Source organism: Leishmania panamensis (genome assembly GCF_000755165.1).
Source record: "Leishmania panamensis strain MHOM/PA/94/PSC-1 chromosome 6 sequence".
In the NCBI taxonomy this organism is placed as follows: Eukaryota; Euglenozoa; class Kinetoplastea; order Trypanosomatida; family Trypanosomatidae; genus Leishmania; species Leishmania panamensis.
In genome coordinates, this window is record NC_025885.1 from 219,982 (window position 1) to 247,012 (window position 27,031).

The 27,031-nt window shown below is 62.3% G+C and overlaps 4 protein-coding genes across 4 annotated transcripts, besides 1 other annotated feature; all 4 read left to right on the forward strand.

Annotated features, from left to right (window-relative positions):
• Window positions 1–2,169: 2,169 nt before the first annotated feature.
• LPMP_060610 (protein kinase, putative) lies at window positions 2,170–11,178 on the forward strand (the record flags this gene model as incomplete). Its single annotated transcript, XM_010705640.1, has 1 exon — window positions 2,170–11,178. One exon carries the CDS (start codon window positions 2,170–2,172, stop codon window positions 11,176–11,178), a length of 9,009 nt encoding a protein of 3,002 aa, XP_010703942.1.
• A 1,406-nt stretch (window positions 11,179–12,584) lies between these two features.
• On the forward strand, window positions 12,585–15,599 carry LPMP_060620 (lanosterol synthase, putative; the record flags this gene model as incomplete). Its single annotated transcript, XM_010705641.1, has 1 exon — window positions 12,585–15,599. The coding sequence occupies one exon, from the start codon at window positions 12,585–12,587 to the stop codon at window positions 15,597–15,599; it is 3,015 nt and encodes a 1,004-aa protein (XP_010703943.1).
• Window positions 15,600–16,491: 892 nt separating this feature from the next.
• Window positions 16,492–17,112: a repeat region.
• Window positions 17,113–17,976: 864 nt separating this feature from the next.
• LPMP_060630 (hypothetical protein) lies at window positions 17,977–19,884 on the forward strand (the record flags this gene model as incomplete). Its single annotated transcript, XM_010705642.1, has 1 exon — window positions 17,977–19,884. One exon carries the CDS (start codon window positions 17,977–17,979, stop codon window positions 19,882–19,884), a length of 1,908 nt encoding a protein of 635 aa, XP_010703944.1.
• Window positions 19,885–23,043: 3,159 nt separating this feature from the next.
• On the forward strand, window positions 23,044–26,859 carry LPMP_060640 (hypothetical protein; the record flags this gene model as incomplete). Its single annotated transcript, XM_010705643.1, has 1 exon — window positions 23,044–26,859. One exon carries the CDS (start codon window positions 23,044–23,046, stop codon window positions 26,857–26,859), a length of 3,816 nt encoding a protein of 1,271 aa, XP_010703945.1.
• Between the last annotated feature and the right edge of the window lie 172 nt (window positions 26,860–27,031).

Sequence of the window (27,031 nt, forward strand, 5' to 3'; positions counted from 1 at the left end):
ACGACGCGAGCCATATTCGTCTCATCGGATACTACGCGCGCCGTCTGGCGGAGGTGGGCGAGGAACTGGAGAGGACTGAGGCTTCTTGGGGCCTTCCTGACGGCAGCATGAAGGCTGCCCCTGCCGGTGACGGAGAGATGGCGGATGACCACTTCGGCGCTGTGGATAGTGCGGACGTGGAGGCCCATGGTGGCGCGCTTGGGGAGACGTCTGGGTGCAGAGGCAGCGCATTACACCAGCCTCGCTGACATAATCACCACGACGACCGCCACAAGTTCTTCTACCAGGACAGGGACTTCGTTGATGCCGGTGAGGCCCACAGGATGGCGGAGGCGGAGAAGGTAGCGGCATACGGAGGCTTCGACCACGGCGATGATGGTGTGTGATAGACGGGCACAAAGGGCGGCGTGGCCGTCGTGCGCGACCTCGTGGCGGCGGCGTCATCACTGAGGATGACACAGGGGACGCGGCGGTACTGCCCTGCGTGTGACACCACGGTGGCCAGCCACACCCAAAGCAGCGGCGCCGGCCTGTCGAGCACTCCCACCACGCCCAGAAGCTGGCGGCAACGGCTCATGCATGCGCACCTCCAGTGGACGTTTTCCCTCTCGGAAAAATCAGCAGCATCGGTGATCGGTGCCGCACGCCGAGCAAACCCGTTCGCAGCGTGAGAGCAAAGTGCAGCAGCGGCAGCAGTGTTTGTGTGCGCGTGATAGTGTGTTCGGATTCGAGTTGTCATTCATGCGCCATTTCTCTCGCTCTTTTCCTCTTCGGGCCTCTCCTCTCTCTACTTTACTCTCCCGTCAGTGAAGCGCTTTCTCTGTCTTCTGTGCTTGTGTCGACACTCCATCGTTCTCTTCGTATGGTTACAACAGGCTGAATCAACAGCTGCAACCTGCAATATCGTCCGCAGTGGCGACGCGCACTGATGTCTATGATGATGGTGCGCCAGTGTAGGAGTGGCGGTGTTGGGGATAATAATTACTTGACCAGAGGGGCAGCATCTGTGCCAGTTTTGCGCGCCTTATTCGCATCTCTGTCTTACTTTTGCTCTTCTTCTCCTCCCCCACCTCTTTGCGCCTCTTCGTTTTGTATGTGTGCGTGTGGGTATGTGTGTGGGCGTGTCTACCCCGCGTACCTCTCTTCGGAACTACTGCTGCGTCTCGCGCCTACTCCCCTTCCCCCCTCCTCTCTCCTCCATTGCCAACTCTGCTCGCATCGCCTTCGCTTTCCTTCTCTTGCTCTTTGCGTGGTGTCTCTCCCTCTCTCTCTCTCCCCCCGCGAGCGGACCCGACACGCACGACTTACTGCCATTTCTTCCCTCCCCCTACTATCCATTTCCCTGGCTCGCCTCGCCGCTCCGCTCTACGTTGCCACGCGCTCCACGGACCCCTCATGATCCCTCCTGAGTCTCTACACGTGCATACATGTCCACAGCAATCTTCCCAAGCTCCTCCTCCTCCTCTACTCCTCCTTGTTTACGCACACTCACGCGCTGACGGAAACGTTGAGAGAACCTGGCAGCATTTCTCTCCCTCCTCCTCCTGTTTCACCCTTTCCCTGTCTCTCTTTCACAGAGACACGCACGTGCTCACAGACAGGCTCTGTGGCTCTCTCTGCACGCGCGCTGTGATTGGCTCACACGTGGGGCCTTGCATTGATTCCCCTCCCCCCCCCTCCACCCATCTGCGCTGTTACTCTCCCACACAGACGCACTTATTTTCCCTTCTCTCTCTCTCTCTTTCTCTGGCCTCTCCGCTCGTGCGTGCGTCTGCAGTTCATCATCCCTCATCACGGCTACTGCGATCACCAAGAAATTCAGCTTCACTGCTTTCCTCTCTGTCTTCCTGCCGCCTCCTCTTCCCCCTCTGCCGCACACACACCTATACCGAGGCAGGGTGTGTAGAGCCCCCCCTCAGCATCCGTATCAGCCATAGACTAACCAGTGCCGTCTGACTGATAGCGGTATTTTGCCTCCCCCCTCCTCCTCCCCTCTCGCGCAGTCTTTTCCTCGCTTCTGTGTGAAACAGCGTTGCCTTGCGCGACTCTTCCTCCTCCCGCTTGTACGTCTCCCTCCCTCTCTCCCTCCAGCCCAGCCCAGCCTTCGCCTGCGCTAGTTTCTGTATGCTCTCGCGTGCACCTGCCAGTGTTTCGCCGTCTTAGCTGAGAATGCAGCCGCCTCGTCTGAAACCCGCACTTGTGGGTACAGCTGGCACGGCTGATGCGGCCCCACCTGGTGCTATGGTGGGGACCAGCCTGGACTACGAGGGGGGCAGCGGCAAGCACGAGAACACAGAGGTGAATCCGTGCTCATACGAGGAAGGGGACAGGGATGCCCGGGTCCACTCGGCGGATCACCATGGCCACCCACAGCGTCCCGTCGACATGCGCGATACGACGTGGCGACGATCTTCACCGGAAAGGCAGCGCTCTGTCCTGCAGCTGCCGACATCGGCTGCCTCGCTCTCCTTTCCTCCCCCGGCTGTGGCAGCACCGACGAGTAGCAGCTGCTCGTCGACGGTGGACGGCGCCGCCACAGATCGCTCTGCATCTGTGCCACTGTCGCCAGCTTATTCGGGTCGATTCAACAACCGTGTGGTGGGTGACTACCCACCACATAATGGCACTGGCTCCTCATGGCGTGGCTGCGGCAGTAGCTGCGTCGCACGTGCAGATGGGTCGAATGAAAGGGTGCGACCAGGGGGTGATGCCTGTGGCAGCGGCTGTAGCAAGTTCTTCTTGCTGCGTCGATTTGGCGCCGCGCTGCTTAGCACCACAGCGCAAACCGCACCTGGATGCTTACTGGTACTGATAGGCGTTGTAACAGGGGTGCTTCTTTTTTTGCCATGGTCGTCCAATCCAGTACACATTACACTGATGGTGCTGTCAGCGGTGGTAGGGTGTGTGTGCGGGCTGGTCTACTGGCATGCCGAGCGGCGGTGGCGGCATCGTTGCTACGACGCGCACGGTGCAGCAGCAGTTTACTGCAGTGTCGGCGGTGCCCATCGCTGGCACGTTCAGTCTTCCACTAGCAGCGCTGCTGCGCGGTACCGCGACCACGACGCCAGTGATGAGGGCAGCCGCGATGAGACATCGTACTGGTGTTGCTGCAGCGCCGGCTGCGCATGCCACTTCATTGACCACCAGCACTTTCGCATTGTGCTACCGACGGTTCAGCTTCTCCTGCTTGGCATATTCGTACTGGTTTCGCCGCAAGTGATGGCGACATGGACGTCCACGACGGCGTCAGCGACTGAACTCGGCGGCGCTGCCATCCTTGCCGACAGCGGAACAGGACGTGAGACTCGCTATGGGGCCAGATTTTATCCTGTCGAAGTGGTGTGGAAGACTTGCCTGCTCCACGCATGGGTTGGCATGGGGTTTTCGCTGCCGCTCCTGTGGGCCTTACTGGTGGGCCTCGTGCACATGGCGGTGCTGCTGGCGCAGTTTCAACACGCCGGCCCTGGCACGCTGCTGACGCTGGTGGTGTGGATGAGCGTGCCGCTGCTCTGCCTCGCCATTGCGATGTGCATCCCAAGACGACGATTCGCGGCGATGGAGGAACGGCAGCAGGGCCAACTGCTGCGAGTACTCCCCGGCGGTGGGGAAGCTGCAGGCTACTCAACCAGCTATGGCGCCGGTGCGGGTGCACCACTGTCGCTGCTTGCGAGCCCCTCCGTAGGCCGGAGCCGCGACGTCTTCGAGGACATGTACCCGCCCATGTACTCTCCTCCTTCCACGGTGACGGCGCCTGCCTCTGCGCGGGCTGTGCAGTACCATGTCCACCTATCTTCTCCATCGGTCCTCCCCCCGCCACCGGTCGCGGCCTACTCGCTGGCTTCATACCCACAGGCGCCCTCGGCGATGAGGGCCGGCGGCACTTACTTTGCCAGGGGGACGGTAGGCAGGTACGCGAATCTCGTGCGCGGCGGCAGGATGAAGATGGCGGCTGCCCAGTACGACCCAATCGGCCTCGCCACCCCACCCGATACGTCACTAGCGCTGCAACATGGGCAGACGCGCAGGGCGTCTGTGTGCCTGTACTCTCCAAGCTCTCCTTCTCAGGCAGTGCCCGAGGTGCTCGACGAGTCTGCTCATGACTTTATCCACGCCGTTGGTAGGATGCATTACCCCACAGCATTTGCGGCAGCGACACTGTCATCATCTGGGGACGGTGCCCATCCGTCTCCGCCACCCCCCCAGGCGTCGCGCAGGCTCGCTCCCTATTCGCGCTCGCCTCGCGCCAGCATCGGCACTCGCCGGACAGTACCTGTGCGCAATGTGGAGCCGACGCCTCAACAATTGCAGGAGCTACGGCAGCAGCACAAGCACAAGCACATGCAGGCGGCACAAACTAGGGGCGCAGAGGAGGCCACTGCGCTTCGTACCGACGCTGTGGACGACGACGGCGCAGCGGTGACGATAACGCCAGCAGTTTTGTTCCCTCCGGAACTTCAGCAGGGTAGGCGAAGCGGGAGCGCTGACACCGCTGCAGCCGCCCAAGCTGGGGCTGCCGCTGTATCCACGGCGGTTGACGAGGGCTGCGCAAGCGGCGTTGACGGGGAGGCGTGGTACGGCGGGCTGCCCATGCCGGCCGGGACCTCGCTAGAGGATGCGTGTGCGCCGTACCTTGTCCTTGACTCTGCCTTGGTCATTGTGGACGTCAGCTGGTCCCTGTGTAGCCTCTTGGGCACTACGGTCAACGATGTTATGTTCCGCCGACTGCAGGACGTGCTCGCGTGGCTGGATGTTGTAGGCCGGGAGGAAGTGGTAAAGCTGGTGAGCTCTGTCGTGCAACCTCTACACATCGCAGCCGGCGCAAGGCGAGGCCAGAAGCGCGGCGCGGCTGACCACCCTACCAGGAAAGAGAATGCGAAGACGAAGGCCAGGAAGGACCGTCACAACACCGCCGAGGACGATGTGAGAGCCGAGAATCTTAAGGGCCACAACGCGCAAGCAGAGGCGGCGAAGCAGCTCAATAACTCGCCTGAGAAGGTGGTGCGTGACGGCGTCGCTGACGGAGCGCCGGTGCGGCGGGTTACGCTGCGGGGACGCTGCCCCAACTGCGTAGATAGCAGTGGCAGCCCAAGTGAAAGCGGTACCGGCCGAGGCAGTCGACGCCCACTATTCGCGGTTTGCTTCGACGTCTGGGCGGAGCGTCTCGACACACCGGGCGTCAACGTTGCCGGTGCCTCTTCCTGGACTCACCCATTCTCTGCGGGGGGTGGCGGTCAGCAGTCGCTGGCGCCACATGTGATCATCCTTCGGCGCCCGCTCTTGCACGGTCTATGTGATGCGCTGCCGCTGCCTGTTGCGCTGGTACACCCCCGCACGGGGGAGGTGCTGTGTTGGAATCGCTACGCTGAGCGGCTGACGGGGTGTAGCACGTATGCGATGCTGGGGATGTCCGCGTACGACAGCTTCGTGTACGAGGCATTGCCTGGGGCTGCCACGGCGGCGACGAGCCAGGGAGACTTTTCAAGCACTGGTCGCCAGCTTCCACCACCGCCACCATCACCGAGTGTGGAGTCCACGCCCTCCGCGCATTGGCAACAGCGACTGCCCAATAGGACCGCGCTGTCCGCGGCGACAGAGATCGGCACCGTGCCCAATGACGAGGTCGCCTCACAAGTCTCTGCGCTTCAGCTCGCCAAGTCAGCATCCTCTACCACCGTGGCGCTGCTGCACCCCTCCCAACAGACAACGCCGCCAACCTTATCTCCTCTCCATGGCGGCGCCGGCAGACTGTCCTTCGCAGGCCAGGCATCCCCGCCGCAGCACGCGGCCGATCTTAACGACACTTTCAACGCAGCGGCCCTGCAGCAACACCGCGGCGCTCCGCTTCCTGGATTCTTTTACGTGCCGTACACACGTGCCGCAGCTGGGGTAGCGGGCGTGGAGCTTGCCTTGACGAGCACCAGTGGTGATCGAGGCGCTCGACTCAGCAGTCTCTCGAGCACTGGTGGCGGTCCGTATTGGACCTCATCTCCGCAGCTGTCATGGACGTTGGCAGGACGTGGCGGTACTGTAGGAGCGGCAGCGGGACACGCCGATCGATTGTTCTCGCAGTCCGACGCCGCATCTCAGCCCTCTCTTTTCGCCAGAGTCGATGTCCGTGGTAGCGGGAAGGAGCACAACACCAGCGATACGGCGGTGGGTGCGCACTGTCCCCGCCCACCGCCGCCACCGCCCCTCGCGGAGGGATACCAGTGCGCCACCAACGCCCACGACGAGGCCGTCATCGCCACTGCATTCGAGGCAGGCGGGAACACAGAGGCGCGAGGGGACGGTGGCGACGGCGATGATGACGTGCGGGCGTCACCATATCGCTCGGTACCCGCCATGGTGCGTGGACTGTTGTTTCGCGCCACCTTGCGACCGCTGCGCGGTGCTCTATGTTGCGAGGAGGGTGGCGTAGTTCAGAACCATCTCGGCGGGCCGCTTCGGACGAGCGCGAGGACCGTCGCCGGCGAGCACGCCAGCGGCCGTGGCGCGGAAGAGAGCCCTTTCCTAGGCCAGCCGCCACGTACAGCGCATGCGAGCGACAATACGGTATTGGGTGGAGAGGACGCCGGAAAGGAGCAAGCGAGTGCACCGGAGAGCAACCAAGCTGGTGGTCTGATCAACAGCGGCATGGCTGACGGCGCTGAAGTCATGCTGTCGGGCCGGCATCGTGAGCGGCTGCAGCAGCGCCATCACTCTCTAGACCGCACTGCTGCAGGTGCACGCGAGCGCAACAGAGCGAACGAGGAAGACAGCGGTGCTGAGGGCGAGTTGGACATGGCCGACAACGACGACAACGACGACCCCTTCGACGAGCACAACTTCCCAAATGCGATGTCCGCAGCGATAAACGACGGGCTGATGCGCGCGGCGACGCTGGAGCAGCTCTTCGCCACCAAAACGATGCCGTGTAACTTCGGGCTAGACAGGGAGTCGCCAACCTGGCCACGCCGCAGCACGGCATCGACCGGTCCAGCGACGGCGATGGCGTTAGTAGCACTACTGAGCTCCGAGCTGATGCCTCAGTACAGCCTCCGTGAGGCACTGCAGCAGCTTGCCACCAGCGAGGCGCCTCTCTTGCTCACACTTTCCGAGCCTCCTGTCTACGCCACTGCCTGTGCAAGTGCCGAGTTGCTTCTGCAGGAGCAAAGGCTAAGCCACCGCCGCGCGAGCAGCCTTGCTCCTGTCGAACGTGGCTGCTACGTGAGTGCGCCGGATAGCCACCTTGGGACACCCCACCCGCCGCAACCACCGCTTCCTCGCCAGCAGCGTCCGCAGGTGCCGGCGTTATGGGGTGACGGGTCAGCTAGCCTCCAGCTCGTGGCGGCCGTGAAGGAGGCGGTAGAGTCATACCGGGAGAGCATCGAAGAAGATTCCAGTGGCTACACGGACCTCCTCGGCCTCCTCTCGCTCAGCGGTGACAGCGGGGGTGGCTGCCCTACCAGCGGCTATGCGGCGCGTAATTCGCCGTCCTTTCTAGAGCCCACCCCCATCGGCGACGCGCCGAGTACCACCGTGACGACTGCCATCACCGCCGATGCAGTGCGGCAGCTGCGCCTTCTCAAGTCTCTCTCTGATCAATTGCTGCAGGCGACGGCCGCGTACAACCGCACACGCCAACCAATGAGCTTCGCTACTCGCGAGCTCGGCGGCGGCGTGGCTGGGCGCATGCCGCCTTCATCCTCCTCACCGTCGCTTTCACTTGGCCAGCTCGCAGCCCCTGCCGCGCCGGCCGCCGACGCTGCTCATGTCCGCTACCTGAATGGTCGCCATCCCGGCTCAGCCACCACCCCATCGCCCTACAAGGCCCCCCCCACTAGTGAGTCGCTTCGAGTCTCTGCGCACCAGTCTCCGTTTCAGCCACCGCCGCCGCACTCGCCGCTCGTCCTCATCAGTGACGCAGCGAAGGGCGCGCATCGGCGCCAAAAAAGTGGCGGCCCTCACCGGCGTCAGCCGGACGAGCCAGCGGCAAGTGCGGGCACGAGTGGCAGCGGGACGCAAACGCGCATCTACCGTGACCCCAGCGGTATATCGTCTTCCGTGGCATTGAAGGATGCCACCGCTGTGGCCCCCAGTGCCGCCGGCGGCAACGAAAATGCGGTATTGCATGAGCCACCACCGCCCCCACATGACGACGCCACACATCCTAGAGACACTGGCAGCGGTGTGAGGAGTGACATGCAGGACACTGGTGCGTCTACGGTGAAGTCGCGGCCACGCCACGCAGCAAAGCCATCCATGACAAGCGTGAGCAGAACCAGTCATGCTGGTGCTGCTCATGGCACCCAAGATGGCGCTGCCGCCTCGACCCCGGCCCCTAGCACGCCATTCGCGCCATCGGACTCGGCGGTGGGGGCAGGGATGAAGCAGCGTGGCACTGGGTACGTGGGGAGGATCAGCGGTGGCGCGTCGTTTGCCGACTCACCTCACAGCGGTAGAGGGATGGGTCGCACCATCGGTGCTACTCCTACCGCGACGTCTCCCTTAAACACCAGCCCATTCGCAGTGTCGGCAGGGTTTGCGCCGGCAATGGCCAGCCTTCGTCCACCTGCCATGGGTGCCGGTGTCTCTGCCCTCGACCTGGCGACGCCGCAGACGGAGTTGAACTCTTCTCCGCCGCGCTTCGACAGTGTTTTGTTCACCGGCGATGACGGGGAGAGCGGTCGTGGTGGCGCGGGAAGCGAAGACGTCACCGCTGCGGTAGGCTTTGTGCACCACTCGGCGACCTCGCCATGCTCCTGGGGCCATCGTCTACTAAGTCCGTCCGTGGCTGCGGCGGAAATGGTGGAGGTGGAGGGCAGCCACGGCCCCGACCAGCGCCAACAGCGGCCGCAGCCTCACAAGAGCCCTGATGCTATATTTGGCGCCGGCAGCGGCAGCGGTGCAACCGCAGCCAGGCGAGAGCCGACATCACCGCGGTATCGCTCCAGCCCAGGGCACAGGCGGGAAAGCTCGCTTGACATCCTGCCAGGCGCTCCAGTTGCCAGCGGCAGCTTCAGTGGCAATGGTGGACTCGTGCCAACGAGCAACAGCGCGTCACCGCCGGCGGGTGCGGGTGCGGGAGGACAGGGGACAAATTCGTCATCGCCCCATCCGGCCCGGCCTGGCAGCAGCAGCCTGAACGCCAACGCTACGGCCGCTGCCACTGCCACCGCCGCGGTGCGGTTGACGCCGCGTCGGGCCGGCGAGAGCGCCGTCTGGGCAGTCCTTGTCTCACGCGATGAGGCGACGATTCCGTCGTGTTGCATCAGCGTCAATCTCGGGGAAGAGTTTCGACTCGGCCGCAGCAGCAAGTGCACCACTGTCGTGTCCGATAGCTTTGTGAGCAGCACGCAGTTCTCCATTGTGCGAACCGCGGCTGCGTCGATGACGGCCCAGGACTCGCAGTCACCCGGCAGCGGCCACGGCGAGCGAGGCGCGCGTCGCAACAAGGCCTTCACGGTCACTCTGTATGACCGCAGCGCCAACGGCACGTACGTCAACGTGAAGAAGCTCGGCAAGGATAAGAGCTGTGTGCTGCGCGACAAGGCCCTCATCACGTTCCGCCTCAGCACCTCGCAGTTCTTCCTGGGCTTTGTCTTTATTCTGACCGACGAGCGCGGTGTGCCGCTGGATGACCGTACTGGGATGGTGGGTGACAGCGGGCTGCGCAGTCTGTTGGACGCGCGACTCTCACCCCTACCGCTGACAGGGCGGCGAAACAACGGCGAGTCAACCGGCGGTGGCGGTAAGGAGAGCAACAGCAGCCAGAACACGATCATGGCTTCACCCACCGTTCTCTCTGTTAGCGCCGCCCGCCGCAACACCCCGCGTGCCCTTTCTACCCCGGACAACTCGAGTTTTGCGAGCGGCACCCCGAACGGCTCGCGGCGCGCCGGCGGTGGGGCTCAGCGCAGCAGCCGCCACACCCATCGAGAGACCATTGAGTGGAAGATTGGCGAGGAAATGCTCGGCAAGGGCGGCAACGCGGAGGTCTACCTTGGCATCAACCTGACCAACGGCCAGCTGATCGCGGTGAAGCGGGTGCGGCTTCCAACCTTTGCGCACAGCAGCGATGCCGAGCAGGACCCTGAGGCGAAGGCGATCCTGCAGCAGTATCGCTCTCTGCAGGAGGAGATCAGCGTCTTGTCCAAGGCGACGCACCCAAACATTGTGCAGTACTACGGCTCTTCGCAGAACAGCACATACTTCAACATTTTACTCGAGTTCGTGCCAGGCGGGTCGCTGCGGCACCTACTCGACAACTTCGGCGCCCTCAGCCCTGGCGTTATCCTGTCCTACGTGCATCAGGCGCTCGAGGGACTGGCGTATCTGCATCGGCATAACATAGTTCACAGCGACTTTAAGGCAGCGAACATCCTCATCACAGAGAAGGGCAAGGTGAAGCTGACCGACTTCGGCACCGCGCGGCTTCTGAACCGGCCACATGCAACGGCTGCGGCTGCCGCGGCCGCGGCAGCCCGCAGCGGTGGAGACGCGCACAGCGCAACCTCGCACACCACCTCTGGTCGGCAGAAAGACGACGCTGTCTCTGCCGGTGCCGGCGGCACGCTGCATGTTGCAGGCACCTTGCGCTGGATGGACCCGGCCCTTTTCCACAACGCGCACTCGATCGGCGCCGCCGACGGCGCGCCCGCAGGGGCGGCGAAGGACTCGTCCGACAAGCTCGGCGGCCCTACCAAGGCGGGCGACATCTGGTCTGTCGGATGCACGATGATTGAAATGATGTCAGGTGAGGCGCCATGGTTCGAGTATGACTTCGAGAGCGAGGAGCAGATCGTGAACTTGCTCACCTACACGGCTGAACCACCAGAGACACCGGAGTGCCCGGAGTGTCCGGACTTGGTGGCCATCGCGCAAGCGTGTCTACAGATGGACCCGTCGCGGCGCCCCACGTGCGAGGAGTTGCTCTGCATTGTCGAGGAGGCAACGGCGCGACTGCAGGCACAGCCGATGAGTTCGTCAGTGAGCCCGTCGCGCGAGGTGTCGCAACAGCAGCTCGTAACCACGGGCTCCATGCCAGGCTCCGGTGCGGGTGTGCGGCCCAACAGCGCTACGTCCACTCCTCAGATGGAGCCCGGGGCAGGCACTGCACCAGCGACTCTCGCTGCCAACCCGGCGGCTGCCTACCGCCCAGCGACAGACGACCGCCACCGAGCAGAGCGTGCTAGTTGACCGAGCGACTCTACGCCCATTTCACTCGTCACGGAAGGCGGATGCTATGCGGGCAGCTCGGCTCCGCCGTCTGCCCACAATGCCGCCGTCTCCACGGCGCTCTAGCGCACTCGCGGAGAGGCCTGCTTATGGCAGACGATAGACTTGTGCGTGCGTTGTGGCTCTGGGCGGAGCTCCCTCCCCTGAGCCCTATTGTCGCCATCGCCCTTCCCTTTATCTCTGCCTGTGAGCGAGCGCGGCTCTGCGTGTCGGTGCACATCAGCTGAGCTTCATGAAGTCGTCCAGCAGGGCGCGCAGAAAAAAACTTAGAAAGTGTGAAGGAGTGAAGTGGGCCACCCTCGTTAGAAGCAGCGGGCGGCAGAGTGACCGGTGTGCTATGCACAGAGGATTATGTACGCGGCTATGCGGCTGTTGTCCTGTTTGCTGCGCCGCTGCTACGTGGGCAGCGGAGGCGGTTACGATCTCGTTGAAAATGCACCCGAATACATTTTGGGCGTGTGCGTGGCTTTCTCTTCTCTCTCTCGTCAGGAGACGCCTTCCCGGTCTCTGCCGCTCTGCGCTTGGCCTCTCCCTCCCTCCTTCCCCTTTTTTTCCGTTCGCTGTTCATAGGCACCTGACGCCATTCTGATTCTCAACGTAGGCGTATGTTTGAGCTTCTCTGCGCGTGTGGTGGCTCATTTTCACCTCTCCGTGCGTCGAGTTCATCTCCTCTTCCTCCCCTCCCCCTTCCGTCCTGCTATGCCACGGTCACACCATCATCTTCAGCTCTCCCCTTCTTCCCTTTTCTCTCTCACGCTACTTTCCCTTCTCCACACTTCCACGCTGGGTGCACGATTACACCGGGTTATGCCTGCGCCTGTGCGTCTACGTGAGCCTCTGTCCTTCTTTTTTCACGCGCTACTGACACCCACCGACGCGCGCCCAGCTCTCCCATTTTGTTCGCTCATCACTCCGGCCTTCTGTTTGCCTTCCGTGCGTTTTTTAAAATTATTCCCCCCCACTTTCCGCTCCGGTGTGTCGCCCTGTTCCGTGCGTGCGTGTGGAAGGTGCGCGGCTGTCGTGTCGGATGTGCGTCACCTTCTCCAACACTGTCTCCCTCTCGAGTGAAGGTGGACCGTTCACCGGCTCGTTCTGCTCTTCACCTCCCCCCCTCTTCTTCTCGCTCGCTCGCTCTTGTCCTCCCCCTTCAGCGGATTTGCCCTGCCTCACGTGGGGACGTTCTCGACCCATCGAGGCCAATACAGCGCGACACAGACAAGTCCTCCTCCCCCTTCCCCCCCTTCGTCCTCTCCTCCATTGGCGCCCGCGCTTTAGTCGAGCCTGCGGGGGGGGGGGGGCACACGCACGCCCAGCCACCAGAGGGGGGAGACGCGGGTGCGCACGGACCAAAGGCAAAAGGGGGAAATATGGACGCGAACAACGGGCACCCCACCTCAGCGAGGGCTGCCGTGTCGGGTTCGCTGACCAAGCCACACGATGCACACGTGAATGGCCTCACAAGCAGCGAATTCGAGAGGCAGAGCAGCTCATCAGCAGGCACCGTCGCGGACATCGCCGGCTTCGTTTCGGCCACCTTGCGCGACCTCTACGCGCACGCTGTCGCCATCACTCAGCCATGTGCGGCGGAACACGCACGGTTTGTTGAGTACCAGCGCACCCTGCCTGTGCGCACCGTCGTGCCGGAGCCGCCGAACACGCTGCGCGACTACACTCGGCATCAGGTGTGGCGCATCGGCCGCAGTTGCTTCCTCTTTTTCTTTTTTCTGTTCACGTGGCCGGTCTGGCTCACGCTACACCTACTCCTGAAGCTGCTCGATGTCCATCAGCGTCGGGTGCGGCTGCGATACCACCGCAGTTGGGCGCACGCGAGCGTGCCGCACATCCGCCCCAACGTGCACACGCCGTCGAGTGAGTTCCCGCTGAGCGCGTGGCACCTACGCTGCGAAGACGGGCGCCAGCGGTGGTACTTTGGTGAGCCACTGCGCGAAGGGGAGGCATACAATGAGCTCGCCTTGGCGCAGCTAAGTGGCCTGCACACCGTCAACGACTATCATGAGCTGCTCCTCCAGCGCGCTAAATCGGACTTGGGTGACGACGACCAAGGGGTGCGCAGTAGGAGCAGCAGCAGCTGCGGTACAGGCGTCGTCAGCAACCGTGTGCCCCGGCTGCTCGACGTCCTCGCGGAGAAATGCGCGCGGCGCGACTTTTTGGAGAAATACCAGCTTGGCCTCCTCCCCCCCTCCTCCCCGAAGCCGCGCACGACGTCGGAGGCGGCCATGGACGACGGGATCCGCTTCCTCCTCAAGCTGCAGGACCCCTTCTCGGGCCACTGGCCAAACGGCTACAGCGGCTGCCTGTTCCTCTGCGCTGGCTTTGTCATCACCAAGTACATCGTGGCAGGAGGGGAGACACGCCGCATGTTCCCACCCTTCTCCGACCATCACCACGTCAAGCTGGCTTCTAGCAGCAGCGACACTAAGCAGCGCAGCAGCTGTGGCGACTACCCGGAGCGCGTCTTGGGTGTCCCAGCAGCCGAAAACGCCGGCGAGGAGAGGTGCCAGTGCGGCGAGGCCATGCGCCAGGAGCTGATCCGGTACATCCGCAATCATCAGAACCTTGATGGCGGGTGGGGGCAGCACACTGAGGGCCACAGCACGATGATGGGAACGGTGCTGAATTACGTCAGTTTACGCTTGCTGGGGGTACCAGCGAGTGACCCGCAGGCGACGTGCGGCCGCAGCTGGATCCTGGCGCACGGCGGCGCCACCACAACTCCGATGTGGGGCCGCGTGTGGCTGAGCATCCTCGGCGTGTACAGTTGGGACGGCGTGAACCCCATTTCGCCGGAGATGCTTTTAATGCCCGACTGGGTTCCCTTCTCGCTGGGCAAGATGTGGTGCCACAGCCGCGTGATCGCCATTCCCTTTTCATACTTCTACGGCCTGCGCTGGTCGGCGCCGGCGTTCCCGACAACGCTGGCACTGCGCAAGGAGCTTTACACAGAGCCGTACGCTACCATCCCTTGGCGTAGCTTCCGCGGTGTGGTGTGCGAGCTGGACGTGTACTCGCCGACCTCACCGCTATTCCGCGTCGCCATGGGCTTGCTCGACCTCTACGAGCGGCACCCCATTCCGTTCCTGCGGCGGTACGCGTTGGAAGTGAGTTGGCGCCACATGGCCTATGATGACGAGAACACGCACTTTATCTGTCTTGGCCCTGTCAATAAGTGGCTCAACATGCTTGCCACGTGGCTGCGCGAGGGCGAGCACAGCGCCCGCTTCCAGGAGCACTTCGATCGCGTGTCGGACTACTTCTACATGGGCGAAACAGGCTTATCCATGAGCGGGTACAACGGCTCACAGCTCTGGGATACGTCCTTCGCTGTGCAGGCGATCTGTGCATGCCGCCGCGAGATGATGTTCCCGGCGGAGGTGGAGCTGGCGCATCACTACATCGATGTTGCTCAAGTGCAGGAGGACCCAATGGCGGCCCCTTATTTCTACCGCCATCGCACGAAGGGCGCGTGGAACTTTTCTACGAGGTCGCAGGGGTGGCAGGTGTCGGACTGTACGGCGGAGGGGCTGCGGGCGCTGCTGCTTCTGCCGCAGTATGCGTTCCCAATGCGGCGCATCTTTGATGGCGTGGACGAGGTGCTGTCGCTGCGTAACAGCGGTCTCGGTGGCGATGGCGGATGGGCGTCCTATGAGCCGTCACGCGCTCCGGCGTACTGCGAGCTGCTCGACTGCTCTGAGCTCTTCAAGGACGTCATGATTGACTACAGCTACGTCGAGTGCAGCAGCAGCTGCATCCACACACTGTCGCTTTTCCGTGAGCGCTACCCGCACTACCGCCGCCGTGACGTGGACCGCGCCATCAGCGAGGGTATCGCGTACGTACTTGGACAGCAGCAGCCGGACGGCGGCTTTTACGGCAGCTGGGCTGTGTGCTACACGTACGCAGCGTGGCTCGTCGCCGATGCCCTGCAGGCGTCGAAGGAGCTGCCGGAGATGGCCTCACACCCGCACTGCAGGAGGCTCATAGATTTTCTTCTCTCTCACCAAGCCGCCGACGGTGGCTGGAGCGAGGACATCAGCGCATCCGCTCGGCAGACGTGGGTGGACAGCCCAGACGGAAGTCAAGTGGTGAACACCGCTTGGGCAGTCATGGCCATTATCAGCGCCGCGGGCAAGGCCGCGAGCACGGAGCCGACGCGCCAGCGCTGTATCCGCAGGGCTGTGGACCGTGGTGTGCAGCTGATCATGTCCCGTCAGCTTGCGAGCGGTGATTGGCGGCAGGAGCGCATTAGTGGCGTCTTCAACGGCAACAACCCAATCCACTACCCCGGCTACAAAAATTCGATGCCAGTGTGGGCTCTCGGCAAGTACAACATGTGGAAGCGTGAATATGCGGCTATCGCGTAGAGGGTGGATGCTGGAGGGCTTTAGATGAATGGACGCGTGCGTGGTAGGGCTTTGAGCGGCGAGGGAACAGAGAAAGTCCTGCTGCCCGATGGCGCTTCCATCGGGCAACGTCATCTCATCATCGCCTTTCAGCGGCCCATGCGCAAGCGCAACAGCGGTAAGGGAGAGAGGAAGCGCATGGCATCGTTGCGAAGGAGACAAGAAGAGGGCACCGCACTCCTCAGCCCGGTGCAAGGCGAGGGAGAGATAAGAGAAGATGGGGAGGGCAAAGTCACCCTTCTCTCAAGTTGCAGTTCAGCGTAACCACGCACAGAACAGCGTCTGGCTGGCTGGGTGGTGTGCGTCTCTCTCGTGTTGTGCTCTCTGCGATTTAGTGCGTGGAAGAGAGGGTGGGGTGGGATGAGCGCACGACAGCGGAGAGGAAGGCAGGGCTCGAAGAAGGAGCAGCGAAACGAGGGGAGTGGAGATGAGTGAGGGGCTTCGGTGGTGATGCTGGCGATCTTTACGAGCATCTCGCACCTTTTTTCTCTCATCCTTGCCCACGTATGCGCTCATGCGACCTTCTTACCCTTTTTCACCACAAGCAGTGCGGTGTTGCTCTCTCGCTTTCTCTTCGCGGGCGAGTGAGCATGGCGAATGCGCCATAAAGTTAATCTCGTACTCGTGCGGTCGCAGCCGGCCCACGCAGGACGGCTGAAGCGAGTGCGACCTTGTCCCTTCTTGCCTTTTTCCTCTCTCCCTCGCGGTACGACGCCACCTCCGTATCGGTGTAGTGACTATTCCTCCTCTCCCCCGGCGTGTGGGCGGGACCCGCCTGTGTGTTCCCTCTCTCTCGCCCTCTGCTTCTATCTCTGGTAGCCTCAAGACTTCCACACGCCCTCCTTCTCTCTTTCCCTGACGACAAGAGGGACCCACACGCCGCAGTGCGCGTGGCATCGCAGGGGTCCGGTTCACCCACTCTCTCTCTCTGTAGGGGGGAGAAGCCCGGCAGGCCCGCCCCTCTCGCTGCCAATGCGGAGCCGCGTCTGGTGGTGGCGGGGCCAAGCGACGGCGACGTGGAGGGGAGGGGGGAGGTCAGAGCGATGCATCGCTGCGGATGCCGGCGGTCAGGCCGTGGATGGCGTGACGTCGGAGCGGGCCGCGGCAGTGGGCGTGCTCGCACCATCCACCTGATGGGCACGGCGCCATGCTGACTCGACTGTATCCCACCCGGCCCCCTGGCTGCCCAGTGGCGTGGTGGTGGGGAGGGGAGGGAGGGGCCCGAGCGCCACCCCGACGAGGATATGCGCGACGCGGCGACCGGCGCAGTGGGAGCGGCTGCGAGGCGACGTGCGAGGTGGGGGTTATCAGAGTTTGAGGCCGGCGTCGTGCTCAGCTGACTGTGTCTGTGCATTGCTGTGCCGCGTGCCTACGGCTGCTTCGCACCCCGCGGTGGGCCCCCTGTGGGGTAGCTCCTGGTGTAGAGTGGGGGGGGGGGAGGTTTGAGGTCATGCTGAGTGGCGGAGAATGGGCGAGAGAAGGGCTCTTCTGATGATAGAGTGGAGCGCACGGGCTCAATCTCTTCAATGCCCTCGCCTCGCCATCATGGTTTCACTTCCCCCTGTCCCCTGGCTCGTGCACCCATAAAGAACAGCGCTCCTCACATAAAATGCACCTGCTAAAGACGCAGACACGTTTCTAAGCTCACTGATATCCCAGACGGCGTCCCACGTCCCGTGCCTCCTCTTCTGCGGCCCCTCCTTCCTCCCACGCCCGGTTACAACTGCGTCGCGCCTTCTTCGTCAAACCGCACCTCTCCTCCCTTCCCTTCTCTCTCTAGTCAGCGTTAGTGATCTGGTCTCTCTCTTTCTCCTTTGGTTTGTTACTCACCCGTAGACGCCACCCACGACACGCACGCCCCCACACGTGCGCGGACACGCTGTGGCGCTTTCCCCTTCGATTTTCTTCCCTGCCTCCCCCCACACACATTTGTTCGCTTTCTTTCCTGCCTCTTAGCGGACACTGACGTAGAGAGAGAGAGAGGCTCATCGGGTGTGTTTTCTCTGTAAAGTTGCACCTTGCCGCCCCCCGTTGTCTTGTTCACTCTCTCTAAGCTCGATAGACACGCCCCACGTGCTGCTGCACGCCGACACGCCGACACGCCAGCAAAAGGTGGCCCACTTGCGCAACAGTGGCCACACCAGCAGCAGCAGCAGCGATATCACCCACACGAAGGCGACGCGGGTACCGTTTGGTTTGTCTTTATGTTGTTTCATCTTTGCACGTTAGCATAGACGTCGTTTCTCTCTGCCAACTCTCCTTCCTTTCTCTGGAGTGGGTGAACGGACACGCGCTCAGACCCCCCCGGCCACTCACCAAACCGCTACAGCAGAGTAGAATGGGCTGCAATAGTTCCAAGACGAGGAGGGAAAGGCGGAGGGGGTCAACAGAGACTCCGGAAGACGCCGCGCCTTCGGAGCTGGTGGGCAGTGTTGACCCCTTAGAGCCCGTCACGGTGCGCGTGAGCGAGCCGGTGCAGCCGCGTGCCGCGGTGGGCACCAATGTCAGGGGGGATGAGGGGGAGCCGGAATCGCCAGCGCAGCAGTCGGCTGAAGCTTCTGTTGCTTTCGTCAATGCGCCTAATGATTCGATTTACACAGCGCAGTCACCGTTAGAGTTCGCTGCGAATCCGCAGAGTGACGGTGGTGCTCTAGTGGAGACCGACAACGTCTCCAAGAACCCCAACGTGGAGCCGGACCAGCCTGCAAGCCGCACCTCGTCACCCAAGAAGCCGCAGCCCGAGCGAGACGAGGCGAGCGCCGGCAATCAGATCCACTCGGAAGTGGAGAGCCACCACAGTGCGGAGAAGGCGACGGCGGACGAGTGGGAGGTGGAGCTCTCGCTGCCCCGCTCAGCCCCGCCACTGGCGCAGGTGCAGCAACCGGAAGCCGCGCCCGTACCGCCACTGGCAGCGACACCAGCGCTGTACGACGAGGAGGCGACAACGCCGCTCGGCATGGAGAGCATCCCGGAGCCGACACCAAAGCGCCAGACACCACGCTCGCGGCCGCCGTCAGATATCGCAACGCGTCAGCACGCGAGGGCGGTGGCGTCGTCGAATGCCTCCGCACCGCGCCGTTACTCTCGGAAGTCAAGCGTCGGGGGGTCTTCGTCTGGTACTGTGCGGCCGTCAGGGCGGTCATCGCAGCGCGCTATGCTTCAACCACAGGCGCATAACGGTCGGAGGCCGCCGGTTCGCCAGGACTGCGGCGCTCAAGCAGAGGCCGCGTCCTTTCCGCAGTACGCCTCTGCTGCGGCGCCCCTGTCGCCGACTGCGTCTTTGGTCTCGGCTTCAGCAACACCCGTCATTCGTGAAGAGTTGATACCGAATACCGAGGTGTCTGAACGCATGGTGGCAGACTACCACTCTCCCGACGCCAACCACGACGAGGTGGCGTCGCTACAGGGCGCGGGTCGGTTGGCCTACCGTGAGAGCCCGGCTGACCTGCGCATGTCATTCTTACAGCGGCCGCCTAAGCCGGCGTCTCAACGGTGGTGGCGCGGGTTTACCTCTCCTATCCCGTACCGTCGCGGCTACACGAACCCGACCCCTGGCGCCGGCCCTCAGGCGCACCGCCCATCAACGACGTACATGCCCCCGCCCACTGCGTACATCATGAGGGCTCCCGGCGCTGCGCCGCCGCGGCTTTCGTTCGACCCGTCGGCGCTTGCCGCCATGGAGGCGCCCAACACTAGGCTCGTCCAAGCCCCCATACTGCGCCTAGCCGACACCTACACGGGCACGGCGACGTCAATGTCTGCTAACAGTGGGGGCAATGAGGAGTCAATTCCCACGTCGCAGCACTCTGCGGCGACGTCGATGTCGGCGGTAAGCGCATCACGACTTTCAGGATCGGGGGCGGACGCGTACATCTATGAGGGGCCGGAGAAGTTTCCACCGTCATACCTATCTGAGCCCGTGTACACCCCCGCCGCGCCGGCAGCAGGAGCGACTGGTGCTGCGGCGGCGGTGACACAGCCATCGTTAGGCGCTGGCTTTTTGCACTCGCACAGCAGCCAGCGACCAAGGCTGGCCAACCCAGCACCTCGAGCACAGCAGCAGCAGCGCTCTTCCGAAGGCCTTTATGCTACTGAGCAACCTCCGCAGAAACACCTGTTTAGTCGCTCAGGCCTGCGAGTGAGAGCCGCGGTAAATCGTGCGGCGAATCACTATGGCTACGACGTCGACGCCGTTGACGCGGAGGGCTCGTGCGACACGGCGTCAGAGCTGTATGTGTACAGCTAACAGCACCGCACCACGCTCGAGTCGCATGAGGACAGTGTTATCATCGACAAGCTGTTGACCACGGACGAGGTGACGACAAGCCCTGCTTTGCTAGAGCCGGCAGGTCTTGATGGGAGCACTTCACGCATGATGAGATATCCTTGACGCCGCGACGCCGGCGTCTACCACTAAGACGAGGGTGTTTAGTCCCCACCACGCCCATCATATACCGTAACAGCACCAGCGGGTGTCTTCGTGGTTCGTGGCAGAGGGTGATGGAGCTCACAGGGACGCTGCAGATGCTCGCACGTGCACCAAGGCAACGACCGCGCGCCCGAAGCTCCGTCAACGGGCGCCAAACGGGGAGGCTGTGCCGTCAACACCGCCACCGGAAGAGCCAACGGGGGCGACTACCGAGCACAAAGGTGCCGACAGCACGGTGCTGCTACCAGGTGAGACGACGGCAGCACTTATAGCTGTGCCTGCGACTGACGGCTACGTGGCGGTATACGAAGACCCTGAGTGGCAGAAGCTGCAGCCAACGCCGCAGGTAGGCAAGAGGCTGTTTGAATTTGACCAAGTTCGTGGCGCCGATGCGCAACATCGCGTCTATCTAGCTGGCAGAAGAGAAAGAAAGGCAAGAGAACGAGGATGGGCTGCAGCTAGAAACACCTGCCTCTCTCTTTCCGCACGACACCGCATGCAGAGAGGTACCACAGTTGCCAAGACGGGGGAGGGGAGAGGAGGCTGGAAGAGGCAAGCGAGGAAGCCTGTCCTCCACGCTTGCCTCTTCCAGCTTTCCTATTCACCTAAGCAACACCCTTCGCCAGGCCTCTGCCACTATGCGGCTGTCTGCGTCTCTCTCTCTCTGTTCTGCTCTTCGGCCTGCCTGCCTGCCGCTCTGAGTATGTCCTCTGCGTCTGGCTTCGTTTACCTTCTGTCACTTTCCGTCATCATTCTCTTGCTGCGCTGGTTGTTGATGACTTCGCATGAGAGAGAGGGGGGGAAGGCGCAGCACCTCTTCCCCCCTCCCCCTCCCTCGCTCGCCCTGTTTGCGTCTGTGCGCGTAATGTTTCACCTCTTCTTCCCACTCTTCGGTGTCATCGCTACGTTTTCCGTAGTGGCCAACCCCCCCCCTCCTTCCCCCGCACCCGCACCCCCCGCACCCCCCCGCACCCCCTTCCCCCAGTCATCCGCATGGGTGTGCGGGGGTGTCTTTGTGTCGATGCGCTTCTCGCTTTCTTTCGTCTTTCCACACACTCTCATTTCTCATGTCGTGATGGGCCTGTGAGTATGTGCAAGGCAACTCCGCCTCCCTCCCCTCCCTTCCTTTCCCTTCCCCTCCACTCTTCTCTCTCTCTCTCTCACGCACCCCCCTCCCCCTTTTTAGTCATCCCCACTCTTCACTGCATTGATGGTCGGATGACAAGTAGATGTGTGTTGTTCGCAACATGGTGGTGCATCGATGTACAGGTGTGTGCGTGTGTGTGTGTGTCTTATGTGTTCTCTAGTGCGCCTTCGTGGAACTACTCGCATGCTCGCTTCATTTCTGCGCATCCTCCGGCGAAAAATCATTGTTTCTTTCCCATTTCATCTTTCCTCTTCTCTCCCCCCTCTCCCTCCCTCCCTCCCTCACATCTTGCGCGATCTGCGAAGATGCGTGCTTGCGACTAATGGTCTCTGTCTGTCCTGCGTAGCCGTGCGTGTGTGCGCCTCTACTTCTCCCTCCCTCTCTTCCTCTCTTTCTGGCTTTCTTCCTCTCTTTTCCGGTACCACTCTTGTTTCTCTGTCGCTCTCTCCTCTGTGCGCGCCGCTCTGCATGTACGTATCTTCGGTCGGTTTGGCGGTTGGAGTGATGCGACTCCTCGCCTTTGTTGGCGGCACTTTCATCACCTCATCACAGCAAGAGTGAGTTCTGTCTGTCTGTCTGCCTGTCTCTCTCTCTCTCGAAGAGTGATGAAGTGGGGAGTGGAGGGAAGGAGGGAAAGGAAGGGAAGGAGGGGCGGGGCGGTGCGAGAGGGAGAGCGAACGAGTGATTGTTGAGTCAACTATCTTTCACCTCTTCTGGTTTCTCTCTCCTACAGACAGCTGTGCGGCTGTGCATTCGTCTCTCTTTTCTACATCTCTTGTGCTGTGTCAGAACACTCACGCGAAGTCGGAGGAAACACCAAGGGCAGCGAGCCCCATATAACAGAGAAGAGTCGAGCATTGATGAGCGAGCGGTGGTGGCGGGAGGTGAGCAACGCGGTCAAGACTGTTGTGGTGCGTGAGTGCAGTGGCGTGAGGTGCTCGACTGACAACTGTCAGCGTGCCATCTTGCCTTTCTTTCTGTCTCTCTCACTACATTCATGTGTCTCCCCTGAGTCTGCCTGCTTCTTGCAGGCCACAGCTTTGCTGTTATGCGGAAGTCGCCCTCATTCTTCTTCCTGCGCCTTCGCGCTGATGCAGGGCGCGCGCTTATTTATTAAGCGAAACATAGAAAAGCGAGAGAGCCCTGCGTAGAGGGGGTGATCGTGTGTGTGTGTGTGTGTGTGCGTGTGCATGTGTGTGTGGCAGCGTATTCTTTGTCTTCCTCACGTAGCACAAGCGTACGTACGGGCCGACACGTGCGGAAAGAGAGAGAGAGGGCGCCATACCCCGACTTCCCTCTCGGCGCCTCGTTCTCGTTCCCTCTCCGCGTCTGTGTGCTTCACTACCACCACGACCCTGCCACTCACGGACCCTCACACCAAACGCCCATTGTTGCCTGTAGAATCATCTCCCCCAGTCTCCTCTTCCTCCTCCTCCTCACTGCCGTTGTCCTCTTCCACCGCCGCACTTCAACATTGCCGGCTGTTCTCCTTTGTTTGTTTCCGTCGTCGTCTTCCCTTCGCATCGTGTGAGCCTCGCGTGCGGTGCCACCTGTGCTTCCCTTTCCCCTCCCCCCTTTCTTATTCAAGCAGGTGTTATCTTGTTACCCCCTCCCCTCCCCCCACCCCACATACACACGCACACCTACGAAGAACACCGAACAGCGAAGCGTGACCAAGCGTGCTGGCAGTCTTCCCCACCCCACCCCGCCCCGCCCACGCGCTTGGTGTTGCCATCCCACTCGTTTTCGGGCTATCATCGCTGTTATGGCTGCTGTTGGACTGTGGTCCCTTTAGCCTCCTCTCTAGCGAGACATTAATTCAGGAAAAAATGGGCGGCGCCTGCTCGCGCTCAAAGACGAAGAGCGCAAAACATAACCACGACAGCGCGACCGGAGCGGACGCCAGCAGAAACAATGGCGGCTCACCCGAGGCCCCGGTTGCCGACGCCATGCCGAGCGCGAGCTCAAACCCTCAGTACCCCATTTCTGACCACAACTCAGAGGTCGATGGTTTACCGAGGCCGCTCGGTGCTGGCTCTTTCACCTGTTCTACCAGCGGTGAACCTCGGAACAGCAACACCAGCGGCGACCTCAGCAAGAACAGCGGCTTTATCTCAACGAAAGCACCATCCCGTGAAAGCGCCGCGAAGGCGAACAATGTGGTCACCGCCATGAGCTCCATCACACCAGTGTCCCCCTCGATGAAGAACGGCGGCGCATCTTCAAGCCCCGTGAAGGGAGGACCAGGCTACGAAGCCTACTTTCCTCCAGGCCACGACACAGGGATGAAGTTGGGCGCTGGCAAGTACACCGGCGTTGGCGAGTCCTCACTTTCAGGGCTGAGCTCGTCGGACATGCAGAGTCTCGCTTCCACGCCTTTTTACAATGCGGAGATGAGAAAACAACTCGACCAAGCCCCACACCGTGGCACAGGACTGCCGCTGCCGAACCCAATGATATTCTCAGATGAAGACACGTCGATAGTGGAGACAGGGAGTTCGGCATTTGCCACGCCACGGGAGTTACAGAAGGGCTCGAGCAGCGTCGCTGGCTTCACTGACAACGCTTCCATCATCAGCCGTGGCAGCATGACAAGCCAGCAGCCGCACGACTACAGGTACTACAACAGTAGCACGGTAGACGCGAATAACTTTCCGGTGCCCTCGTCTGTGTCGCGCCCACCGTTCGTGGCCACCGTGTCCCTCACGCCCACCGCCGCCTTGCTGAACAATAGCCAGCGTCAACAGTTTCAACAGCAGCCACAGGCTTTCTTCCCCACTCCATCCGCTACCAGGGCTGCCAGGAATGCGCGCACGAACCGGCAGGTGCCGGCGACGTTCAGCTTTGGAGGCGCGAGCACGCCGCTCACTCGCCAGAGCTCAATTGCAGGGTCGGACCGTTTCCAAACGTGCCGTAGCTACACCGAGCAGGGCTCGTCAGTTGCCGGCTACCTGCCTCCCTCTACCCCCCTAGGTGCGCCCGCGGAGGCGGACGCGCGCTTCTCCAGCGGCTACCCTGCAAGCAACGCTGGCGGGGTCCCTTCGACGGGGCGGCCGCTCTACACGTGCCGCAGCACCTACACACCGGTCACAAATTCGCTGTTGGTTCCTTCCCCTGCAGCCGCCGCTTCAGACCCTGCGCATCAGATGACGCTCACCTACAGCCACAACAGAGAACGTCTCTCCACAGTGCCGGACGTGTCGCTGCTGCCCCTGTTCTCCCCGCAGCGAACCTCGAGTGGCGCCGCGGCGCTCAATACCCAACATGCGCAGCAGCTGTACGAGAGGCGACAGGCAAGCCTCTGCTCCGGCAGCATGGACGTGCCTGCGTCTGAGGCCTTCTCGGTACCGCCGAGCTCCCGCGAATTCCTCGATGCCCCCTCCATCGCTGCATCGGCCTCGGCTGACTGGATCGACATTGACAGAGGCTTCACCAACACCGCAGCGGCGGCGAACATCTCCCACCAGAGCACTGCCACCTCGCTCACCGGCAGCGTTGGTGCTGCAAGGAAGCCGGGGAAGGGGGAGACCAGCGATGTTTCTTCTCTTGAGCCCAACGGCTCCAGCTTCTTCGACAAGGCAGCGGCGCCATCGTCGTTGGTGGACGCACCGGTGCTGCCCAAGACAAGGCTGCCAGGGGAGCAAGAGGTAAAGAGCGCGCCAGCTGAGGCCGGAGGGAAGGCTGCTAATCAAAGCGACAGCAACGGCAGTAGAAGCGGAGCGCGGCCGCGGAAGCCGCTCTACAAACGCAGCGACGACTTCTCGCCCAACCCAAACCCGCCGCTGCAGACAAAGCTCGTGATATCGACCGGAGCAGATGCCGCGGTTGCCACGACGAGCAAGGTGCACACCTCGTCACTGCCGACTGTCGCCGCGAGCACTGCCACCTTGGCTGACAACCAAGGTGTGAATGCTAACTTGGCATTCTCGTCTGCTACGAGCAAAACAAGCGCGGAAGAGTTCGGCGCCGCTGATGACTCTACCGCCACAAGGGGGGGACGTCCAACTCAGCCATACATCGAGGCTCCTCTGACCCCTCCAGGTGCTGCTGCTGCTCCTGCTGCTGCTGCTGCGGGTGACGGCAATACCGTGGAGTCACTCATCTCTCCCTCTGCGAGCATGGAGTCGTTCGCCATGGTTCTCTTGCCGCACCAGCGCGACTACGCCGTGGCAGCTTCATCGCGCGGCTCATGGGAGCTACCGCAGCCGCAGGAGAGCAACGTCACTTCTCGCAGAGGGCCGCTCTCCTCCCTTGGCCCAGGCGGTGCCGCTCCGAAGAAGCGATCAAGGAGGGCATCCGCCGCCTTCCGTAGTGCCACGGCCCATAAAGGGAAAACAAACCGCGCACCGGCTACTACAGCCACGAAGGGTGCCGGCGCTGCTGCTGGGCCGGCGTCTGCGTCAGCATTGGTCCCGCTGATCGAGAACCCGAAGCCGTGGGTGCCGGGCGGTGCTGCGATGGCCACCCCAGTTGCCACACCCAAGACGGCTCGTGGAATGACCCACCGCTCGTCACTGAGCCGCAGCGGCTCAACGCCGAAGAAAAGCGGCAGTCACACCCGTGCCGTCACAACCCCGGGCCACAAAGGAGCCGGTGCGCGGCCAGCCTCTGGGGCGACGGTCGCTGCTGCTCGTCGCTCACGTGGCGGCGCTGCCAATCCTGGCCCTGGGAGAAAAGCGCGGCGGCAGACTCAGGCGTCGAGCTCCGTCTCGCGCCCGTCGGCCACCAGTGTGTGCAACCCCAAAGCGAAGCGGACAGCAAAAGTTGAGGCTTCGCCAAAGCAGTTGCCTTTAGCGCCGCCAACGGACACCCTTGCGCCAGCAGCCGCCACTGATAGAGAACCACCAGATGCTGAGGAGGCCGAGTCCATTGTCGAGTACGCACTGTGTATTGGTGATGCAATGGAGAGAGAGGAGGTAGGTGTTAACCCTCTGCCCAATAACGACGATGCGAGCATCAGCGGTCTGCAGAGAGCGGCAGTGGCCCCTTTTCAACGACAGCTCCAGCCGGAGCATGTGAGCAGGCCGAATGATTCAGTAGGGGTGAATGACATCGAAGCTGGCCTCCTGGCACAAGAGCACCTGCCGCAGTTGCACGACAGCAGCGTAGAGGACGCTGATCAACCACCTCTCGTGGGCTTCCGAGCCTCGCCTGAGGTCTCCAACGCCACGGCCATCACATCTGCGGCAGAGAGCGCCTTCCTACAGCCTTACACGGAGGCACAGTTGTCGGCGCAGTCCTACCTGATCGCCTCTGGGCTGCACGATGATGACGAGCATCAACACCCGATCTCTGAGGACGACCGCGCCGCCATTGCCGCCGCCTCCGGGGAGGCTGTGACGCGCCAGACCGTATACTCCAGCAACAGTGACGAACAGGGGCCTTACTCGGTCTCCACAGCCTCTGGTGAGGAGGTGGCGGTGGTGGCGACATCCAGTAGCGCTATGTGGAATAATGCCGGATCACCAATCACTAAGTACGAGTCCACATTACCTCTGGCGGAGGAGGATGTAATGCCCGCAGGAGCCGTCGTGAGCAACGGCGACGCCATGTGCATGGCACCTGCGGATCACTCAGCGGAGGAGCTATCCAGCCGCTCTGTCTCCTCCGGGTCTCCGACTCGCACGCCGCGGAGTTGCAGGTGACCACACTGTATCGATGACGCGTTGGCCACGCTCGCCCGTACGGCCATGACCACTGGTTCTCGCGTATCTCAAGAAGGGAGCCTGCGCCGTGACACCGCGCCTGAAGACGTCCTCTGTTTCTCAGTTTACTCGGACTCCACCGCCTTCCTTACGTGTGTGCGTGTGTGTGTGT